This window comes from Bufo bufo, chromosome 4 (genome assembly GCF_905171765.1).
Source record: "Bufo bufo chromosome 4, aBufBuf1.1, whole genome shotgun sequence".
In the NCBI taxonomy this organism is placed as follows: domain Eukaryota; kingdom Metazoa; phylum Chordata; class Amphibia; order Anura; family Bufonidae; genus Bufo; species Bufo bufo.
In genome coordinates, this window is record NC_053392.1 from 33783261 (window position 1) to 33802518 (window position 19258).

Sequence of the window (19258 nt, forward strand, 5' to 3'; positions counted from 1 at the left end):
AGCCCCTATAACAGTGACATCCACAGCGTCCCCATAACAGTGACATCCACAGCGTCCCCATAACAGTGACATCCACAGCGTCCCCATAACAGTGACATCCACAGTGCCCCCATAACAGTGACATCCACAGGGCCCCCATAACAGTGACATCCACAGGGCCCCCATAACAGTGACCTCCACAGTGCCCCCATAACAGTGACATCCACAGCGTCCCCATAACAGTGACATCCACAGTGCCCCCATAACAGTGACATCCACAGCGCCCCCATAACAGTGACATCCACAGCGCCCCCATAACAGTGACATCCACAGGGCCCCCATAACAGTGACCTCCACAGTGCCCCCATAACAGTGACATCCACAGTGCCCCCATAACAGTGACATCCACTGCGCTCCCATAACAGTGACCTCCATAGCGCCCCCATAACAGTGACATCCACAGCGCCCCCATAACAGTGACCTCCACAGCGCCCCCATAACAGTGACTAAGGTTTGGTGCACCACTCCTCTCTGAAGAGCTGATTCTCTTGTGGGATGAAGGATGAGAGTTATCCTCCTCCCTGTACCCCACGGGCTGGGCACTGCCGGTGGGCGCAGGGAGACCTAGTGGTGTCGCCGTCCCTCCACCTAACACGTGGTGTCACATGACGCACATACATTATATTTTTCTGGCGGTGTAATGAGTCAGTAATGAGCCGGGCAGCGAGCACATCCCTCATTAGTGTGGGAACCGCTCCGCGCTCCTGGCATCTCCGGCCCCTGGATGAATGGCTCATTGTCATCGGGGGCGACTCTGATGAATGCCGCTCCTAATTGGGAGGAATATGGTAATCAGTGAAGCCATGTTCACAGGTATACAGATGGTGCGTGGTGAGACGTCATAGAAGGGCCCCCTTATCTCCAATGCCCTGATATGCAGCAGAGTGGCATCGGTGACATCATCCTCCCTGCAGCTGCCGTCCTGGTCCTATCTACAGTGGGGCCCGTCTGCTCCATATCCAGACAGTGGCCGTGGTGACAGTTATCTAACTCTACTACCCAATCTGTTCCTCAGGGGCGGGACTATCGGTGCCCCTCCCCTGATGTGCCATGTGACCATACATTCTTCGTTAACCCTTTTTCTATAGATGTTAAGTGATCTACTCAATGGTCGACCATGACCAAGTCCACTTACTGCTCATCATTCTGGATCCTAACAGGTTGTCGTTGTCAGACAGCCCCTCACAGCCAACGACGATGGACTGGAAATACAGAAAGACTCAGCACCCGTCATATTTTGGGGATAATTTTATTGAGAGTAGGGGGGAAGGGGGGCATTTACTTTCCAGTTTCCATATTCACACTGTGACTGGTGAAGGTCCAAGCGCAGGAGATCTCCGTAGTCACGTCCTTCCAAGGTCACTGCAGAAGATACAATATATGGATTAGGGTGGAGATGAGGGGTCTTACTATTGGGGGTCCGGCCCTGGGAGTCCCCACCTATTGGTCTCAAAAATAAGTTTTCCACAGCTTAAATTCCCTGTCCAATGCTAAGAGGCTTTTTGGGGCCCCTGGGTGTTGTAGCCCTCCATCAAACCTGAAATCTGATGCAACCAAAGAACCTGTCCCCAGAAGAGGCCCCCACCCTACCAGATCCCATAATTCACACTCCAGACCTGACCCTTGTAATTAGTCACTTTCCTGCTCCTCTTCAGCAGATGCAGTTCCAACCGCCCCCCCCCCCCCCCTCCATTGTCCCAACCTCTTGAGATGCCACCATCCTCTCCCAACCCTCCCTAAATCCACCTCTGCATTTGAAGGACAGTGTGTGGGACAAGCAAGGAAAAGCAATTTGTGACAACCATGGCAGTGTGCACCAGGCCTATAATACACTGTCAGTACCAGGAAGTATACCGTCATATAAGATAAGCCGTATGTCGTACCTTGTAAGGAATCAGCCAGAACTGCTGACAGACGTTATCTTCAGAAGAAATGGAAGAAAGGAGTTAAGTAAATCATCAGACAAAACTATGTTATACTACATTACTTATCCTGTACTGATCCTCAGTTACATCCTGTATTATACTCCAGAGCTGCACTCACTATTCTGCTGGTGCAGTCACTGTGTACATACATTACGTATCCTGTACTGATCCTCAGTTACATCCTGTATTATACTCCAGAGCTGCACTCACTATTCTGCTGGTGCAGTCACTGTGTACATACATTACATTACTTATCCTGTACTGATCCTCAGTTACATCCTGTATTATACTCCAGAGCTGCACTCAGTATTCTGCTGGTGCAGTCACTGTGTACATACATTACTTATCCTGTACTGATCCTGAGTTACATCCTGTATTATACTCCAGAGCTGCACTCACTATTCTGCTGGTGCAGTCACTGTGTACATACATTACATTACTTATCCTGTACTGATCCTGAGTTACATCCTGTATTATACTCCAGAGCTGCACTCACTATTCTGCTGGTGCAGTCACTGTGTACATACATTACATTACTTATACCTGTACTGATCCTGAGTTACATCCTGTATTATACTCCAGAGCTGCACTCACTATTCTGCTGGTGCAGTCACTGTGTACATACATTACTTATCCTGTACTGATCCTGAGTTACATCCTGTATTATACTCCAGAGCTGCACTCACTATTCTGCTGGTGGAGTCACTGTGTACATACATTACATTACTTATCCTGTACTGATCCTGAGTTACATCCATTATTATACTCCAGAGCTGCACTCACTATTCTGCTGGTGGAGTCACTGTGTCCATTACATTACATTACTTATCATGTACTGATCCTGAGTAACATCCATTATTATACTCAAGAGCTGCACTCACTATTCTGCTGGTGCAGTCACTGTGTACATACAATACATTACTTATCCTGTACTGATCCTGAGTTACATCCATTATTATACTCAAGAGCTGCACTCACTATTCTGCTGGTGCAGTCACTGTGTACATACAATACATTACTTATCCTGTACTGATCCTGAGTTACATCCATTATTATATCCCAGAGCTGCACTCACTATTCTGCTGGTGGAGTCACTGTGTACATACATTACAAAAATGATCCTGTACTGATCCTGAGTTATTGCCTGCATTATTCTCCAGAGCTGTGCTCACAGTTCTGCTGGCTGCTATTGGCAGCAGTCAGCAGCACTCCTCTTACAGATTAGCTGAACTCCTATAATGCAGAACACAACCTCTGTGCAGACACTGGCCAGAAAGCGTATTTCAGCTCTGAAGCCAGCAGAATTGTAACTTCAGCTCTGGAGTATAATATAAACTGTAAATCAGGATCCAGCGGCTACTCTGGGATTTTGGGGGGAATTTATCACAAGGTGCCGCTCCTCCCCGCCCTCGCCACGTCTCCTTTTTGGAAAATAGTGAGGGTGGAGTAGAATCGCCACTTGCAACACTGGGCTTGCAACTTTTTTACTGGGGGGGGGGGGGGGGGTAATAATAAATGATACATGCCCCCCCCCCCCCCCCATAGTTCTTACCAGGTTGCTGTTAGAGGACTTCTTCAGGAAGTATTTCTTCACAAGAAGCTTGACCTAGAACACAAGAACCAGCGCTCAAGAACCGTTCAAAAACCGTGCCCAAGAAGAGCAGCTTTTGACCCTTTTGCAAGGGGTCAGCTCGTCTTCTACAAAGTTTCAGTTCCTCCCCTCTGTAATCGGTGGGTGGAGTTCCCCTTAAATCGCTGGACGGTAATATGGGGTGTCCAGCATCTTAGTAGTACCTACCTCACACAGATTTCCAGCTGCTCTGAAGGTCAGGGGAGGTCCTGCCCCAAAACCTAAAGACCCAAGTGTCTGGACAGCAAGCAGAGGAACTCCTCCTGCTTGCCAATTTTAGACTGCTGTTGTCATAATATCTACCTGCATAATACCGCCATATGACCCCAGATAAAACTCCCATGTACGGACCTCATAATTCCTTAATATACAGTAGTGGTAAGATAAGGCCTCTGTATTTAGAACACATAATATCGTCATATAGTCCCTAGGTAATACTGCCATATGCAGACTAAATAATATTGTCATATATGGTACAACCAAAATAATAGATAATATTGCTATTTACATACAGCATAATACCGTCATATAGTGTCCAAATAATATGGAGGATGCTAATAATAGTCCCTTAAAGAGCCCACATAATACTACCATATAGAGACCACATAATACTACCATATAGAGACCACATAATACTACCATATAGAGACCACATTATACTGACAAATAGCACCAAGATAATGCAGCCATGTACAGACCACATAACATCATCAGATACAGAAGTGCCAAGATAAGAAATAAAAATTCCATATACTGTCATATACAGTCCATGTAATACCGTCATATAGCGATACGGTAATACTATGTACAGTCCAAATGATGCTGTCATAAAGTCCATAAATAATGTGCAACATCCAAGTAATCCCCCTTAAAGGAGCCAACCATATAGTTCCTATATAATACCGCAATCCAATTCCTAAATAGCCCCCTGGGGTTCCTGGAGCCTTCTAGAGCATATATAAATGTCAGTGGCAGGGGGAGCTGAACTTGTCCTGTAAATTGACCAGACTGAGTCAATCATCTCAAGGAGGCCACTAAGACACCACATGGCGGCACAAGGGTCTGTACCAGGGTCAGTGCTGGCAGTATTGTGGCAAAAACCCGCTATTCTCCCACTGGGCAGCTTATAACCCGGATATTCATTATATAGGTTCCTATACTGACCTTATTGTCCAGTAGACACCCAAAGAGCAGGATAAAGACGCCCTGCGGGGTGAAACAGAGGCTTTGTTAGAGCAGAGCCACGTGCGTCCGTGCCACGAAACCGCCAAACCAACTACGTCCATACGATCCCTCAGCGCAGGGGTGCGGCACGCTGTTCACTTGGAGCTGTAGTAAGGACGCGGGGGTGATTCTTCTGAGGGAAAGCCAAGATTAGATAAACATGGCCGCTTTTTTCAAAAAACAGCGCCACCCCTGTCCACAGGTTGCGTCTGTTGTTGCAGATGAACTCCATTGAGGTGAAATTATTTGAACTGCAATACCATGCACAGCCTGTGGACAGGGGTGGCGCTGTTTTTGGAAGAAAGCAGCCCTGTCTATTTAATCGGGGGCTGCTGATATTGCTCCTCGCAAGGAGCTGTCCGTAGGCAAACCGTAGTGAACATGACTCTTCTCTGTGAGACTGCCGGAGTCCGGTCAGCGTTGTACCCCAGCAGGACCACAGACTTTGAGTGGAGCAGCAGTGTGCATGCTCGGCCACTGCGCTATTCAAACTGGGGGCGCTGGACAAGCAACCGATCTAACCGAACTCCAGTAAGTGGAGATAACTTCCTCTAACTGGAATACCCTTTTACTCTTAAAGGGATTTTCTGAGATAATGGGGAACCATTGGAAAATCCCTTTGGCAGGGTTTCTCAACTCCGGTCCTCGGGACCCACCTACCGGTCAGGATTTGAGAATATCCCACAGAATGAATACCTGTGGTAAGTCCTGATGCATGGACACTAATTATATCACCTGCTCAAAACTAAGGAAATCCTGAAAACATGACCGGTAGGTGGGTCCCGAGGACCAGAGTTGAGAAACCCTGCTTTAAGGTAACTCAGAATTCTACTTACCTGTAAAGGGTTGAGTAGATCAAACAGGTAGTGCAGCCATTCACCATCATAATTTGTGAGCAGAGGGATCCCGATGGCCCAAGTCAACCCAAACTGTGGGGTGCAGAAGAGGACGGCCTTGGCCACCTTCTTCACCACCTCTTCATCCTCATTCTTCACCTCTGAGATCGTTGGTCGGAGGAGCTTACGGATGACCATAACAAGAACCAGAACGTTCAATGACATGATGACTATGGTGGGGACGATGAAGGCCATGGAGGCACCAGAACTGTTATTCAACCAGCATCCATCATCCCTCCTGTAATGATGAGGGTAGTAAGCCGCGAAGGTCCCCACCGCTATAGCCAAAGGGCACAGGTATCCCAGCACCACTGACAAAATCGTAAATTCTGTCATGGTCACGTGATGGAAAACAAAAACTAATCTGAGAACTAAACAAGTTCCTTGAACCAAGGTCCAAGCGAAGAAACCCAAGAGGGACAAGTGGGTGCAGAAGGTGAGGGCATCACAAAGCTTCTTCTGAGCATCAGGGTCAATGAAGCTTGAAACTAAGAAGGAGATATGGCTGATTAGGAGGAACATGGACATATGGAGGATGGTCATGTGCCTATGAAAGGCCATACCGTGATGGGTGCGTGTCAGCAGGATGACTTGGATGGAGACACAGATGAGAAGAGACACTGTGGAGACCATGAGTCCAGTCTTTGTCATACAATCCAGAGCTGGTGAATCTGCAAAGGATTTGGGTAGAGATCCTGACATAAGGATTGAGAATGATGTCAGATGGTGACACAAGCAGCTGGTGACTCCATCGAGGACTTGTGTTAGACAACCCTTTGATGACCACTTATTGAGAATGAAATCCCAGAACACACATGTTGGGTTCTGGTCACAACTCTTGTTCTTACATGTGAAAGTCATATTGATGTCAGCCACGTGGTAAGTTCTATCGTTAAACCTCAAAACGTTTGTACGTATGTCGCTGGCCAAGGAGTAAGAAGAGCCTGGTTCTCCAGGACAGTTATACTGGCTGCTGAAGCTTCTATTCTGGGGTCTGAACGTCATAGACAACATGTTCACCAGACATCTAGGAGGATAATTAGTATCATCTCTGGGCAGTGACACCGTGGTCCCCGAGTCCACAGTGAGGACCCCATTATCTTCCAGAACATCACAGGGGGCCACGGAGCAGTGCAGGTCGAGTTGCCTGAAGGATACACTAAAGGAACGATCAGTGGTGTTCATGACCGATAGAAGGTTCTCGAGACACATCAGTAACTGAGGACCCAGGTTCTTCTCCAGACTGAATACAGGATCTGAGGAGATGGAGTGGATCAGCTGGTCTGAGACTGCAAGCACTTTCTAGAAGGAAAAAACATGGATAACCTTATTGGGTGCTTTCACACGGGGAGGACATGCTACAAATTTTCCACGGTGGATTTGACCGCATGACTGTGAGTGAACGTAGGCTTACCCATGACTATGGTCATGAGTGTACACCCAAATACCCATGTGTTCTCAATCGGGGCACAACTGTTGTTTTATCCTGTTCATTTGCTCTTTGTATCTCTTGGTTGTGTCTTGTTTGCAATTTGAGGTTATATTTTTATATCTTGTGTGTTCTTTATCTTGTCTTTTTATCTTTTTTATTATGCTTTTTGTCTATTTTTCCTTGGGCAACCTGTTTATTCTTGCACCTTCGAATCCACCAAAATTGTTGAGTTCAGCCCATATTCATCTACTGTGTATGGCTGATTGTACCAGGGTGAGGTCCATGGCTGTGATGCTAGCTATATGGATTATATAGCTGTCCTGACAGCTATATCTAAACTACTGCATGCACATGGATACACAACTGAGTATGGATGTGTCCTGAAAGCCACTGCTAGATGCCCTCCAGACCCCTTTGTACCACTCCAGAATCCTCTGGTCTCCTCCAGACTCCTCTGGTTTCCTCTGGTCTCCTCAAGACTCCTCTTGTCTTATTCAGACTCCTCTGTCCCCCTCCAGACTCCCCTGGTCCCCTCCAGACTCCTTTGGTCTCCTCAAGACTGATCTGGTCACCTCAAGATTGCTCTGGTCTCCTCAAGACTCCTCTGGTTTCCTCAAGACTCCTCTGGTCTCCTCAAGACTCCTCTGGTCCCCCTCCAGACTCTTCTCGTCTCCTCAAGACCCCTCTGTCATCTTCAGACCCTTCTGTCCTCTCCATACTTCTCTGTCCTCCTCTAGACTCTTCTGTCCTCTCCAGATCCATCTTTCTCATTCAAACCCCTCTGTCCTCTTTAAATTCCTCTGTCCCCCTCCAGACCCTTCTGTCCCCTTTCAGACCCCCCTTTCCTCTCCAGACTCCTCTGTCCTCCTTTCAGACACAACTGACAGCTGCTTATCTCCCCAAGAACAAAAATAATTGGCCAGGAGGAGTGTCCTGCTGTCTCTTACCACATGAATGTGTCATTACGACATCTAGCAGAATCCTTAAAAAATTATCTAGTCACAAATTAGACGTGACGCCCCCTCTAAATTTTTACCTGTGGCCTCCAGCCACCATCTGGGCCTGAGCGCTAATGTCAGCCTCTTATCTTGTTATATACATTGTGTGTATTTTGTTTGTGTAGTGGCTTTTGTCCATTCATCCGCTCCTTACTCACTTTTACCGTGTCCACGTCTAGGCGCAGGTCGCTCCGCTGAGCGTTTCTTGTGATGTTACCCAAAACATACAGGACTAATGGCAGGTCATCCTGCTCAAACCCAGAGGAGGTGAGTGCGAGGAAACTGGAGAGCGACTGCAGGACGCTGTCCTCTACAAGGCTTAACAGGTTCTGCAATAGGTAATGTAGATTATATACATTATAAGACGTACACATTATTAATGGGAACTACAGGATGCTGCCCCCTACAGAGCGCTGCCGGTATTGCAAATGGAAATGTAGCTTTTATATAATGCTGCATGTTCTAAACTCCCCTGACACATGGCACTTCCCTCTTTAAAGGTGATAGACACCTTTGGGGGGCTATTGTTTTTTTTATTACTGCATTGTACTCATTTTAAGCTAAAAATATTTTTATCAGTTGGTCTTTATTAAAAATATTGAGCCATTTTCTGCATACAGCTTTGAGTTTCTCTATTAGCAGGATCGCAATTTTCTCTTTGTTCTGTCAGGCAGCTCAGCTGACGGCTCCTGATCTCTGACCTCCTAAACACTCATTATAGCTCAGTCCTTATCTTACTGATAAGAATGTGACTTAAATAAGTGTTTATGGCCTCTTAGTAGTTTAGAAATAAGGTTAATTAGATGACCTGCACAAAGTGAAAGTAAAAAGTACCAGTCACAGAGCTAGAATACCAGTTAACCCTTTGTGACAAAAACGGCCCAATAATTTTAATAAAGACCAATTGGAAAAATAATTTTTAGCCCAAAAAGAGTAAAATCCAATCATTAAAAAAAAATTGCCCCCAAAGGTGTACATTGCCTTTAAGTAGTCAGGAATGCAGCTAGCTGTGTCCTTACAGACTTCACCAAATTACTCAAGATGCATATGTCATGGCGGAGCACGCGGCTGCAAGAAAAAGTAAGTGAACCCTTTGAAATCACCTGGGTTTTTGCATTAATTACTAATGTGGTCTAATTGTTATCTAAATTACAAACATACAACATTTTGCTGGAGATAAAAGGGGGGTCCTGACCATAGGAGCTTACAATCTATAAAAGGAGATACAAGACCATAGGAGCTTACAATCTATAAGAGGACATACAAGAGGTGGAGGAAGAGTCCTGTCCATAGGAGCTTACAATCTATAAGAGGAGATACAAGAGACGGAGGATGAGGAAGAGTCCTGACCATAGGAGCTTACAATCTATAAGATGAGATACAAGAGGAGGTGGAGGAGGAAGAGTCCTGACCATAAGAGCTTACAATCTATAAGAGGAGATACAAGAGGCGGAGGATGAGGAAAAGTCCTGACCATAGGAGCTTACAATCTATAAGAGGAGATACAAGAGGTGGTGAAGAAGGAAGAGTCCTGACCATAGGAGCTTACAATCTATAAGAGGAGATACAAGAGGTGGAGGATGAGGAGGAGTCCTGACCATAGGAGCTTACAATCTATAAGAGGAGATACAAGAGGTGGTGGAGAAGGAAGAGTCCTGACCACAGGAGCTTACAATCTATAAGAGGAGATACAAGAGGTGGAGGATGAGGAGGAGTCCTGACCATAGGAGCTTACAATCTATAAGAGGAGATACAAGAGGCGGAGGATGAGGAAGAGTCTTGACCATAGGAGCTTACAATCTATAAGAGGAGATACAAGAGGAGGAGGAAGAGTCCTGACCATAGGAGCTTACAATCTATAAGAGGAGATACAAGAGGCGGAGGATGAGGAAGAGTCCTGACCATAGGAGCTTACAATCTATAAGAGGAGATACAAGAGGTGGTGGATGAGGAAGAGTCCTGACCATAGGAGCTTACAATCTATAAGAGGAGATACAAGAGGTGGAGGATGAGGAGGAGTCCTGACCATAGGAGCTTACAATCTATAAGAGGAGATACAAGAGGCGGAGGATGAGGAAGAGTCCTGACCATAGGAGCTTACAATCTATAAGAGGAGATACAAGAGGTGGAGGATGAGGAGGAGTCCTGACCATAGGAGCTTACAATCTATAAGAGGAGATACAGGAGGTGGTGGATGAGGAAGAGTCCTGACCATAGGAGCTTACAATCTATAAGAGGAGATACAAGAGGAGGAGGAAGAGTCCTGACCATAGGAGCTTACAATCTATAAGAGGAGATACAAGAGGTGGTGGAGAAGGAAGAGTCCTGACCATAGGAGCTTACAATCTATAAGAGGAGATACAAGAGGTGGAGGATCAGGAGGAGTCCTGACCATAGGAGCTTACAATCTATAAGAGGAGATACAAGAGGCGGAGGATGAGGAAGAGTCTTGACCATAGGAGCTTACAATCTATAAGAGGAGATACAAGAGGAGGAGGAAGAGTCCTGACCATAGGAGCTTACAATCTATAAGAGGAGATACAAGAGGTGGTAGATGAGGAAGAGTCCTGACCATAGGAGCTTACAATCTATAAGAGAAGATACAAGAGGCGGAGGATGAGGAAGAGTCCTGACCATAGGAGCTTACAATCTATAAGAGGAGATACAAGAGGTGGTGGATGAGGAAGAGTCCTGACCATAGGAGCTTACAATCTATAAGAGGAGATACAAGAGATGGTGGAGGAGGTAGAGTCCTGACCATAGGAGCTTACAATCTATAAGAGGAGATACAAGAGGCGGAGGATGAGGAAGAGTCCTGACCATAGGAGCTCACAATCTATAAGAGGAGGAGGAAGAGTCCTGACCATAGGAGCTTACAATCTATAAAAGGAGATACAAGAGGAGGAGAAAGAGTCCTGACCATATGAGCTTACAGTCTATAAGAGGAGATACAAGAGGTGGTGGAGAAGGAAGAGTCCTGACCATAGGAGCTTACAATCTATAAGAAGAGATACAAGAGGTGGAGGATGAGTCCTGACCATAGGAGCTTACAATCTATAAGAGGAGATACAAGAGGCGGAAGATGAGGAAGAGTCCTGACCATAGGAGCTTACAATCTATTAGAGAAGATACAAGAGGTGGAGGATGAGGAGGAGTCCTGATTATAGGAGCTTACAATCTATAAGAGGAGATACAAGAGGTGGTGGAGGAGGAAGAGTCCTGACCATAGGAGCTTACAATCTATAATAGGAGATACAAGAGGTGGAGGATGAGGAAGAGTCCTGACCATAGGAGCTTACAATCTATAAGAGGAGATACAAGAGGTGGTGGAGGAGGAAGAGTCCTGACCATAGGAGCTTACAATCTATAAGAGGAGATACAAGAGGTGGTGGAGAAGGAAGAGTCCTGACCATAGGAGCTTACAATCTATAAGAGGAGATACAAGAGGCGGAGGATGAGGAAGAGTCCTGACCATAGGAGCTTACAATCTATAAGAGGAGATACAAGAGGAGGTGGAGGAGGAAGAGTCCTGACCATAGGAGCTTACAATCTATAAGAGGAGATACAAGAGGCGGAGGATGAGGAAGAGTCTGACCATAGGAGCTTACAATCTATAAGAGGAGATACAAGAGGTGGTGAAGAAGGAAGAGTCCTGACCATAGGAGCTTACAATCTATAAGAGGAGATACAAGAGGCGGAGGAAGAGTCCTGACCATAGGAGCTTACAATCTATAAGAGGAGATACAAGAGGTGGGGGATGAGGAAGAGTCCTGACCATAGGAGCTTACAATCTATAAGAGAAGATACAAGAGGTGGAGAATGAGGAAGAGTCCTGATTATAGGAGCTTACAATCTATAAGAGGAGATACAAAAGGTGGAGGATGAAGAAGAGTCCTGACCATAGAAGCTTATAATCTATAAGAGGAGATACAAGAAGGGGGTTATGAGAAAGAGACCTGACCATAGGAGCTTACAATCTATAAGAGGAGATACAAGAAGGGGGTTATGAGAAAGAGACCTGACCATAGGAGCTTACAATCTATAAGAGGAGATACAAGAAGGGGGTTATGAGAAAGAGACCTGACCATAGGAGCTTACAATCTACAAGAGGAGGAGGAAGTGTCCTGATCATAGGAGCTTACAATCTATGAAAAGATATAAGAGGTGACGGATATAGTGACTGACCTGAGCTATCTGTTCCAGTGATAGCTGCAGACTGGTCCCAGCAGTGGACAATATATCAGATCCTGGTAGGGGATATAAATCAGGATCAGTTGTGAAATGGAAATATCAGAGATTACAATGTGACTTTATTTGACAGATTATACAAATGTCTCCTTATCCCCAGTTTAGCAGTTGATGGAATGTGGATAATAAGAAGCACATTTGGTGTGAGATGAAGGAGAAGTAGATATAGAATTACTGGGAGCTGGAGGGACAGAGCTGCCACGAACAGTCCAAACTATGTCACAGGGGGGGGGGAGGGGTCTTCTGCTTGTCACCTCCCTTATATTGTCTAGTCTAGAATGCTCCACCTTAGGACAGGGTGGGGGGTATTATTTCTCCTGAATTCGGTATCTGACTACTCTACTTGACCGCCCTTGTAATGACATTTATTGATACTAAGTTCAATGAGTTTCACCTTCTGTTGGGTCCCAGAGATCTACGAGGGTCTGAAGCCAGGCTTGGCTCAGAGCCTTTGATACAGAATGTGGGAATTTATGTGGACAGACTGATTTGTTGTAGAAGTTTTATGGATCAACGCTGAGAGAGGTTTCCCACCCGCGAGTATAGACACCAAGGCCCTTTATTGCCCTCTCCCACAGGGCTGGGCTGGAGGCAGAGAGATATTTTTGGAGGACACACACTTTTTAAGGCTTACACTCTGACTCACATAATGACTTTGTTCTGGAATCGTTCAGTTTTATTTTGCAGAGGAATTTCTTTCTGCAAGGTTTTTGTGAAATCTTCCACCAGTGCAGGGGCACCGCTATGGGGGCTGCTATGACCCCATGTATGCAAATCTGCTTCTGGGCTGATGGTAGGACACCATGGTGTTTACTGATGAACCTGGAGGTTACACAGAAGTTCATCGATGACCTCTTTCTTCTGATTTTATTCACAGACCAAACGTTAGTCTTATATTTACGTTTAACTGACATTCATTCAGGTATCAGATCCTGGTATGCTTTGATTATTTTGGTTTGTGCCCTGTCCTGTGTCTTCTCCTCCTTTCCTTGGTCTCCTAACGATCTGTTTTATTTCATACAATACCCGTTCCGCTCTCCCCTTCCATCATCTAAACTTATGTGAGTGGATAAGTGGATATGGGGCCTTCTTGGGTGCTGGGCCCCAGTAGCAGCTACTATTCCTTATGGTATTTATGATTTGGACCTAACCTGGGTAAGGTTATTTAACAAATTTATTAACAAATGCCTGAACAGGCGATGAAACCTATCTTGACCCAGGTTGAAATTAATACTTCACTTTTATTATTGCATAGGCTAAAATCTAAATGTGAGCAAGTGCAATTTTTTTTTTTATTAACAAACCAAAAAGTGTTAAAAATACAGTCGCCACTCCACTGGTGGATGCGAGTGTTGATCAGTGACGGGGGCGCGGAGATGTGCACTATCTCCCACCCTTTCATTTTAAATACAAAGTGCTTCCGTATCACTGTTTGCAGAGCTATTGCTGACTAAATTAGGTTGTCAATGCAACAGTGTAAAGCAGTGGGAACCAATGTGCGTCAATCCACTATCGAAAAAGCACACTTAGCAAAAACATGTGCTTTCAGACTAACATGGAGCCTGATGGCAATTAGCCCTGCAAGCAGAGACAGACACAGTTTTGATGCCGTGTCCATCCAAGGCTCATTAATGAACCAAGCATTAGAGTATAGTCCAGCCGGACTATCATTAACTGATTCGCAGTGGGGTGGAAGCTGCGTTTAAAAGCTAAAACTGCCCCCCGACATGTTTCACCAGAATTCTGGCTTCTTCAGGGGTAAATGGGCAGCAAAGAGTATCCTCATCCGACTGGAGGATTAAATACATAGTGTTTGGATTGACACAACTAGCGTCCTATCACATTCGGGGCAAGATAGATGACCAACCAATTGTATTAGAAAACACCCACCCACAGAAGGGGGGAAAGGCCAATCCCAGTCGTCTACTTTGCGCTGCGCACTAGGTACCTGCGTGAGCACTTAGAACAGAAGAGCTCATGTTGTTAGACTACGCTTGCGCTGCGCTAGACAAGGATGCGCACAGACTCTACCCAAGAGGGGGGAATCCTGCGCGGACGACAGCTGCGCTTACACTTAGAGTGGAAAGCTCATATTGTTAGAACTGCGCATTTGCTGCGCAGCACAGTGATGCGCATGGACTCTACCCCAGAATGTGAGCACCTTATGGTTTTTTTCTAACTTTAAAGTGTCAACTGATACCTATACGATTGTACATTTATTGAGCCAAAAATAAGTGTACCTCAAGTACTGTGTTGATTATTAATAACGTTTCCTGTTGGTATATCTAGTACATTTAGATTTTAGCCTATGCAATAATAAAAGTGAAGTATTAATTTCAACCTGGGTCAAGATAGGTTTCATCGCCTGTTCAGGCATTTGTTAATAAATTAGCTACTATTCCTGTTACACTGGTGGTTTCACCCTTTACGATAACCATGGTCTTCAAGGAGCGTATGAGCCATCTACAGAATCTACTTACCGGCATATGCAGTGAAGACTGAAACGGGCGACGTTGTACTGCCCTGGGTTGTAGCTGTGTGTAATGTCATCTCTGAGGCCATGGGTGAGACATTTGTGGTGGTTGATGAGGTCATGGATGAGACATTTGTGGTGGTTGATGATGTCATGGGTGAGACATTTGTAGTAGATGATGGAGTGGTGGTTGATGAGGTCATGGATGAGACATTTGTGGTGGTTGATGAGGTCATGGATGAGACATTTGTAGTGGATGATGGAGTGGTGGTTGATGAGGTCATGGATGAGACATTTGTAGTGGATGATTGAGCGGTGGTGGTTGATGAGGTCATGGATGAGATGTTTGTAGTGGATGATGGAGCGGTGGTGGATGATGTCATGTTGTCTTGTGTTCCAGAGGCCAATATTGGAGAGTTCACGGAGGCTGTGGAGAAGAACATCCATTATACATCTTGTATCTACACAAATTGTGTGATTGAGTCTCTTCTAAATCTCTTGTGCTAACCTGATAGGTACCATGAAGCTCCAGGGTCTCACCTCCATATATTATACTATAACTTATATATTATACTGGTGTCTTCATATGTGGCAGAGGGGAGCCGTCGGGCACCAGGACCTGGGTGTGACTTACATGGAGCAGAGCAGAAGGCCTCTATATATCCATTGTAGTATGTTCCGGATACCGTACAGTAGGTGGAAGCCCCGGTGGTATCAATAGGACTGATCAGGCAGAACGAGGTGCTTCTGTTACTGGAGGACACAGGGGAGCAGTCAGAGTTCCCAAATATCCCTACAATAAACCGCAAACGCATTAACATCCGGCTCCTCAAGTCTTAACCAGGAATTCTGTGGGATTTAAGCTCCACATGTTAATACAGGACAGACATATAGGATTACCCGTAGATTTTATCACCTGATTCAATGCAGAATCCCCATAGCAAATCTGTGTCGTAGTTGAGACTGTGTGCACACCAGTAAAAGCCTGTCGCCCCGTTACTGGTGCACTGGAAGTAGTAGGTCCCATTAAAAATAAATGGGAATGTGCAGATGCCAAATGACGGAGATGCTAATGTCGGAACTAAACACAGGAGAGGAATGACAGAAAGATTAGAATTACATGGAAAGACATTTCTGCAAGCCAATCAATAAATAATACTGCCAGCAGAGAGGCATCAATAAATAATACTGCCAGCAGAGAGGCATCAATAAATAATACTGCCAGCAGAGAGGCATCAATAAATAATACTGCCAGCAGAGAGGCATCAATAAATAATACTGCCATCAGAGCATCACTAATAAATAATACTGCCAGCAGAGTGGCACCAATAAATAATACTGCCATCAGAGCATCACTAATAAATAATACTGCCAGCAGAGTGCTGCCAATATAACATACTGTCATCACAGTGCCACCAATAAATTAATAATACTGCCAGCAGAGAGGCATCAATAAATAATACTGCCATCAGAGCATCACCAATAAATAATACTGCCAACAGAGAGGCATCAATAAATAATACTGCCATCAGAGCATCACAAATAAATAATACTGCCAGCAGAGGCATCAATAAATAATACTGTTATCAGAGCATTAACAATAAATAATACTGCCAGCAGAGTGGCACCAATAAATAATACTGCCATCAGAGCATCACCAATAAATAATACTGCCATCAGAGTGCTGCCAATAAAAAATACTATCATCACAGTGCCACCAATAAATAAATAATATTTCCAGCAGAGTGGCATCAATAAATAATACTGTCATCAGAGCATTACCAATAAATAATACTGCCATCAGAGTGCTGCCAATAAAAAATACTGTCATCACAGTGCCCCCAATAAATAAATAATACTGCCAGCAGAGAGGCATCAATAAATAATACTGCCATCAGAGAATCACCAATAAATAATACTGCCAGCAGAGAGGCACCAATAAATAATACTGCCAGCAGAGTGGCACCAATAAATAATACTGCCATCAGAGTGCTGCCAATAAAAAATACTGTCAACACAGTACCACCAATAAATAAATAATACTGCCATCAGAGCATCACCAATAAATAATACTGCCAGCAGGGTGGCACCAATAAATAATACTGCCAGCAGAGCATCACCAATAAATAATACTGCCAGCAGAGTGGCACCAATAAATAATACTGCCAGCAGAGTGCTGCCAATATAAAATACTGTCATCACAGTGCCAGAAATAAATTAATAATACTGCCAGCAGAGAGGCATCAATAAATAATACTGCCATCAGAGCATCACCAATAAATAATACTGCCAACAGAGAGGCATCAATAAATAATACTGCCATCAGAGCATCACAAATAAATAATACTGCCAGCAGAGAGGCATCAATAAATAATACTGTCATCAGAGCATTACCAATAAATAATACTGCCAGCAGAGTGGCACCAATAAATAATACTGCCATCAGAGTGCTGCCAATAAAAAATACTATCATCACAGTGCCACCAATAAATAAATAATACTGCCAATAAAAAATACTGCCACTAGGGTTCTACCAATAAATATTACTGCCATCAAAGTGCCACTAATAAATAATACTGCAAACAGAGTGCTACAAATAAATAATACTGCAAGCAGAGTGCTACAAATAAATAGTATTGCCAACAGAGTGCTACCAATAAATAATACTGCCATCAGTACGACACCAATAAATAGTACAGCCACCAGAGTGCAACCAATACATATTTCTGCCAACAGAGTACTACCAAAAACTGCCATCAGAGCCCTATCAATAATAAATAATACTGCCATCACAGTGCCACCAATACATAATACTGCCAGCATAGTGCCTCCAATAAATACTACTGCCAACAAAGTGCCACCAATAAATAATAAAGCCATCAGAGTACCACCAATAAATAACACTGCCAGCAGAGAACCATCAGTAAATAATACTGCCATCAGAGTGCCACCAATAAATAATACTGCCAACAGAGTGGCAGCAATAAATAATACTGCCAGCAGAGTGCTACCAATAAATAATACTGCCAGCAGAGTGCTGCCTGATTCAGTAGAAAGCTTTATTCTTGCCTTCAGGAAACTTAGGGATTCAGTAATAAAATTATTTCCTGCAGCGGCCACTAGGGGGCCCTCCCTGCATACACATGTATACAGCTCCTAATCAGTAAGCTCCCCCTAGTGGCAGCTGCCTGCAGCATTTTCGGATTTTCTGACTCTTCCACAAGTCCAAGAGCTCTCCACTCGTTACCTAGAGGATGCAGGAGAGTGGGCAAATCTAAGCAGGATCATGGCCCCAATTGTTTATTGACTATTTGGATATAATTTGGTGCAAAAAATGGCATCTAGTGTTTCAGACATTTTTATTTATTTTTGCTACCTATGGGAAGGTGGCATGGCTTAGTTGGAAAAGGGTGTCCTAGCCGGAAAGGAGTCGTGGCCTAAAATGTATTTCACTTGTTAGAGCAGCATTTTGTACTTCAGAGCTGCTCTTCCTACTATAACTAGGGACAGAAGCTTGTTACCAGGATTTTCTAGCACATCTATATGTCTGTGCAGAGGATCTGGAGCTCTGTATCAGAATATTTGATTTTGAAAATAGAAATGATTCAGTACATAAACTGATATATCTCCTGCTCCGTCTTCCGGTCTTCTGTGAGATGTTCTTCCAAGGATTATGTTCATGGTCCACCTGCCAAAGCCAAGCAAAGATATTGTGAGCGCAGTGACTTCACATATGCAGTGCACACAGTCTATAGATGCCCCATAGGGGGCGTCCTTGTGACCTCATGAAAGAGCAATTGGTCAATGAGAGAACACAGGCCCCTAGTCAGCTCAGAGGAACACAACTCTCATCAGGTTGGACGTGGCTTGCTCCACTACCAACTCTCTACCAATGTAAATAGATGTCGCCAAGTGCTTTCTTACCATGTCTGGTGGTTTTGGCACCTGAACACTTTCTTCTTATGTGATAAGTCAACTCTCCGCTGTATCCAATGCCGCTGCTTACTCTACTGGCTGATGTAGACATCAGAGCTCCCTCTAGTGACCGGTGTGTGACACTACATATCAGGACTCCCTCTAGTGGCCGGTGTGTGACACTACATATCAGAGCTCCCTCTAGTGGCCGGTGTGTGACACTACATATCAGAGCTCCCTCTAGTGGCCGGTGTGTGACACTACATATCAGAGCTCCCTCTAGTGACCGGTGTGTGACACTACATATCAGGGCTCCCTCTAGTGGCCGGTGTGTGACACTACATATCAGAGCTCCCTCTAGTGGCCGATGTATGACACTACATATCAGAGCTCCCTCTAGTGGCCGGTATCTGACACTACATATCAGAGCTCCCTCTTGTGGCCGGTGTGTGACACTACATATCAGAGCTCCCTCTAG

At 44.8% G+C, this 19258-nt stretch overlaps 1 protein-coding gene across 1 annotated transcript; it reads right to left on the reverse strand.

Moving 5' to 3' along the window:
• Nucleotides 1-1329: 1329 nt before the first annotated feature.
• ADGRF3 (adhesion G protein-coupled receptor F3) lies at nt 1330-14878 on the reverse strand. Its single transcript, XM_040429814.1, has 7 exons — nt 14873-14878; nt 8303-8473; nt 5655-7016; nt 4759-4800; nt 3517-3570; nt 1923-1960; nt 1330-1401 (listed from the first exon to the last, which is right to left on the reverse strand). Exons 1-6 carry the CDS (start codon nt 14876-14878, stop codon nt 1934-1936), a joined length of 1662 nt encoding a protein of 553 aa, XP_040285748.1. The 3' UTR covers nt 1330-1401; nt 1923-1933.
• Nucleotides 14879-19258: the final 4380 nt, after the last annotated feature.